The 5,000-nt window shown below is 39.2% G+C and overlaps 1 protein-coding gene across 2 annotated transcripts in view; it reads right to left on the bottom strand.

The window, feature by feature from the left end:
• Positions 1 to 2,077: 2,077 nt before the first annotated feature.
• The window catches only part of mpp3a (MAGUK p55 scaffold protein 3a), a 34,831-nt gene continuing 31,908 nt past the window's right edge, over positions 2,078 to 5,000 (bottom strand). For both annotated transcript variants that reach the window (XM_027161056.2, XM_027161057.2), the window contains 2 exons: positions 4,326 to 4,451; positions 2,078 to 3,209 (listed from right to left, as the gene is read on the bottom strand). In XM_027161056.2, coding sequence (XP_027016857.1) covers positions 3,030 to 3,209; positions 4,326 to 4,451 — 306 coding nt within the window. In that variant the 3' untranslated portion in view covers positions 2,078 to 3,029. The remainder of the gene's footprint in view (positions 3,210 to 4,325; positions 4,452 to 5,000) is intronic.

Genomic DNA, 5,000 nt, shown 5'->3' with positions numbered 1-5,000 from the left:
TGAGCGTGCTCATTAGGGAACAAAAGCTACATCCTGACTTATTGTATTGTAAAAAAGCGATGTATAAATAAACTAAAATTGAATTCCTCGGAGTTCTTGCATGTTTCGGCACTGTTTATTTATTTTTTTTATTTAGTGCTTTCATGCTCCATGTATAATTCTGGTTTTGGAGAACATCCTTGGCAAGCGTTCAACCATCATTAATATTTCATGTTCTATATCCGATATTAAGAATAAAAAAATAAAAACCTAGAATAAAATAAAGCCTAGAGGTGATTAGAAGAGAAAAGTTCTTCGTGTTTGTGCTCGGTTGCTCAAGGCAGGATTAAAGACTCGATGTGTTTTATGACAAAACAGAAGAACTATAAAGACCCATTTTTTTTTTTTAAGCTGATGTGTGGAAAGTAAAAGACAAAGTTTCTCTCTTTGAACTGAACGTATTTAATAAAGCGGTGGTGGGTGGATGACGCAGCCGTGTCCACCGTATAGAGATTTCTCTGTGTTTATAATGATTTTATTTTAATGAGATTCTTCAGTATATTATTGATCATATTTTAATGAGGGTTGGTGCTGGAGCTTACATGCCCTTTGGCACTGTAGAAAGAAAACTGCCCACTCTTGTTCTGTCTAAACAAAAAGAATTATTTTGGTACATATACATTAGTGTACAGTGAAATTCATATGCCAGGATGCTCGGGTCAGGGCCATGATACAGTGATACAGTGTTCCTGAAGACGGTTTAAATTACAATTATATTTGTCACAAGCACAATTATGCACAGTACAACCTGTAGTGAGATGAGTTGTCAATCATTTGTGTTATAAAAATAGACTGAGTGGGAAAAGAATAAAGTTATATGTAGGTATGTATGTATATGTGTGTGTGTGTCTGTGTGTGTATATATATATATATATATATATATATATATATATATATATATATATATATATATATATATACACATATACATATATACGTATATGGATGCAGATCAGTGGTAGAACAGAACAGCATGACTATTGTGAATAATGTGCCAATGCGCACAACTCCAGTGCAATATATGATGTGCAAAATAAATCCAGTGCAGAGAAGTCCAAAAAAAAAATCCTGACTTTGATTATTGTCTCGTTTGAGGGTTCGAAAGGTCATCGCGAGATTGCATGTCACGTACGGTATCGCATCCCCAATTATAGAAAGGTGCACATACTTATGCAACCATGTTATATTGTTCCTCTTTCTCCCTTAAAATACTTTCATTTTAACATATAAATATTCATCCCTACGGACGATACGGTTTACGTTTGAGGACGTAGATATGCGTCGCTCGTCGCAGATGCACGTGTGTCTGCTTTCCAGCTTTTGTAGCTCGAGTGCAAAAAAAATAACAGATCCAATAAAGTAAATAAATAAATAAATAAATAAATAGACAAAATAAACTCTCATTCACTCACACACTCACACACTACGGACAATTTTTCAGAGATGCCAATCAACCTACCATGCATGTCTTTTTACCGGGGGAGGAAACCGGAGTACCCGGAGGAAACCCCCGAGGCACGGGGAGAACATGCAAACTCCACACACACAAGGGGGAGGTGGGAATCGAACCCCCAACCCTGGAGGTGTGAGGTGAACGTACTAACCACTAAGCCATATTTATATTAAATCGTGTAAAATAAATCACACAACAAGCTAATTTAAGCTCATTTCAAAGGCTTTTGTAAGAAGTGTTATCGGCAAATATATCGGTTATTCGGAAAATATTTCCTCATCCGGTGTCAAGATAGATAGATAGATAGACAGATAGATAGTGTACTGGTGTAAAGAAGTGCTTAAAGATGTGAAGGATTCATTGCATTGCTGAAATGCTTTCTGACATCAGAGACCGATGCATGTACACGACTTTTATAAAGTTCGTTTATTAGCTGAGTTTAACATCAGAGAGTTTTAAAACCGAGGGATCGTGAGCCTGTAAAATGTTTTATTGCATTCAAACCCCACTCAGATGCTACGGTAGCCTTGTTTTGATCCAACAAATCCAAATCCTTGTGTTCAGAAATATCAACTTCACCACATCCAGGGCTCAACATGTGTTTAATATGCAGCAGGAAACCCAAAGGCTCATGCGTTAAAATACCTCCACATTCATTTATCTGTATCATTCCGGTTACTCAGAGACTTGGTCTTCATTTTAAATCGATGGCTGATGAAGGTGAAATTACATTTTTGATTTCGATGTCACAAATACACTTTACAATGTACAACAGAATGCAAAGGCTTGCATCCGATGTGGTTCCTAGGTGGAGAAATTCAACGTTTTAACGAGAAATTACAGAATATCACTGTATATCACATTCAGTTTCACATTTCATTTGTCCACTATTAATATCTTAACATACACTACATGGTTTGACCATTTGAAACCTAACACGCATTTTATGCATGTTTATACTGTGGGCGCGCAAACTTTTGCACTCTACCGTGAGCTGACGGTTATCCTTAACATTTTATGTCATGTCGTATCAAGATGGAACTACAATGCGTATTAATCACACCTACTGTATCATATCACTAAAATGTCTGTCGAATGCATTTCATTAAAACTGCAAAAAAATAGCATCTGGTGAAACCGCCATAACAACCCAAAACCCCACCCCCCACCCCCCCCACACACACCACCACCCCACCTACGTTTGGGGGATGTGCAGTAAGAAATATGTTTTGACACAGTGCATGATTTTTACAATAAAATACCAAAAGTGGTTAATAGAATAATTTCATGATCGTTTAAATAAATTAGATGAAAAAAAAAAAAAAGAAGCAGCCGTGGTGCATATGTATAATCCATATCGTCCATACTGTGTGTGCATATTAGAAGATTTTAGATTAATGGATTATCCCTTTCGTTCCTCTTCTCCAGGACCTGGAGTCCTCTCTTGTCCGTCTCCAGTCCTCGGTGACGCTCTTCACCGAAGGACTAAAGCCTAGCATCCGACCATGTTGTCCTGCTTTGGGATGCTGGAAGGTTTTTAGTTCCTGACCCAGCTGACTGGTACCCAGAAGGTCTCCCTCTCCAGACGCTCGAGGAGGACGCGTAGTTCTGAACAGGCACTCGCTGTGTCCTCCTTAATCAGGAGGTGATCCACCAGATGGCCGTACTCTTGCTCGATCTGCTGCACTGACTGTCGCATCTCCTGCAGATCCTCCTCCTGAAATGAAGAGATTGCGGTCAACTAGCTTGGGAAATAATAAAATGATAGCGTGATCCATTGTTATTGATCGAGGCAGTTTTTAAACACGTTAGAACGCGGCTCTAATGCCGTGCTCGGATCCGATTGGATAGAAAGCATCGATTCTTTTACTACAGCATCAGCTCTGGCAATAGACATTTACATTTACACCAGAGTGACTTACATTTTTATTTCAGTTTATACACCTGAGCAATTGAGTGTTAAGGGCCTTTCTCAGGGGCCCAGCAGTGGCAACTTTGTGGACCTGGGATTCAAACCCATGACCTTCCGATCAGTAGTCGAATACCTTAACCACTGAGCTACCACAAGGAGATATTTATTTAACATTTATGGAGGGAAACTCTCATTCAATCAATCATGTGGCAGAAGATCAGCAGTTTCATCTGCTACCAGCACCCATGTCATGGCTAAAGTCTGAGAGATCCCATTTTTCTTCTTCATCCCGATGTTTGACGTGAATATTAACCGAACCACTTGACATTCTAGAGCCCTGCTTGATTTCTTTCTGCATTGTGCTGCTGTCACGTGATTGGCTGATTGGATAACAGCTGAAATCCGCATTTGTACAGTTGTTCCTATTAAAGTGGCCGGGGGGGGGTGGTTGTAAAGTTTTAAATAAAGAATTCACTCTTAATATTTTTAATGTTGCCGGTCTTCTTTTTTTTTTTTTTTTTAAGGACAATCAGCTCTGACGAATTGAAATCCTATTATTTATTTATTTGTTTGTTTGTTTGTTTACATACAATTCATTAAGATCTGGGTGAAGACCTTTTGTGTGTGCTTCACGTGTTGGTGCTTTAATGCTTCAGATCGTTATATCCAGCTACAGGAACTGCGCTGAAGGAAGGAAACAGAGGACCTGTTTTTTTTATTCAAGATGGCGCCGAGCTTGGCGGCCGTGTTGCGAGCTCCGAGGAAACTTTGCAGTTTTTCATTTTTGTTCTAATTTCTGTTTCTTAACTACTGTATGTAAATGGTTCTGCAATTTCTAGAGCTCGCTCCCAAGAATTTCACTCACCATGGCACATGCGCTGTGGTGATGTGACAATAAAGATGACTTGACCCTAGACTCACCGTGATTCTCCCGTGTTCTCCTGCTGCTGGAGAAGAAGCGCTGCGGCGTCTACGACTCTCAGGGATCCGCGGTTTCACAAAGATGACGTAAGGCTTAAACTCGGCGGTCCTCAGCGTGTGTAACGCCTGCAGCGGCAAGAAAAATATTATTAAAATAAAGTCAATCTAATTTGTGTAGCAACTTTTACAGCAGACACTTCCATGCTAATCCAGACTCCTTTAATTAAAGATCACTGAAGTAAAATATAAACAACCGTTTGTCTGAGATCTGATTATGGTGCACAAATACAGGACGAGGAATAACGAGTAGCTATACGTAATAATAATATATTTTTTTAATTATCCTGCGTGAAAGAGCCAAATTCATTGTGACGTTTCTTCTGTCGATCTGCTCGAACTGTTTGAACGTGTCTGCTCCGGCTGCTGCAGGAGGCAAACGATCACTTTCTAATCATCAGGTCAAACACAATTATTTTTAAACGGTTTAATTGACACTTGGTTATATTCCAGTTTCGACATTTTTTTCCATTTTTCGGCTGAAAGCGTTCGCCGTCCGTTGGTAATAAATTTACTGGCGCTTTAACGTGCACTTCTAAAGTGATCGATACATCCACTGAATTTGTTTTACATTTAAAACATTGACTGATGACTAATATGAGGTGAAGTAGGCGGGGC

Source organism: Tachysurus fulvidraco, chromosome 15 (assembly GCF_022655615.1).
Source record: "Tachysurus fulvidraco isolate hzauxx_2018 chromosome 15, HZAU_PFXX_2.0, whole genome shotgun sequence".
Taxonomy (NCBI): domain Eukaryota; kingdom Metazoa; phylum Chordata; class Actinopteri; order Siluriformes; family Bagridae; genus Tachysurus; species Tachysurus fulvidraco.
Note: the sequence above shows the minus strand (reverse complement) of the source record. Positions and strands in the feature narration are given on the sequence as shown.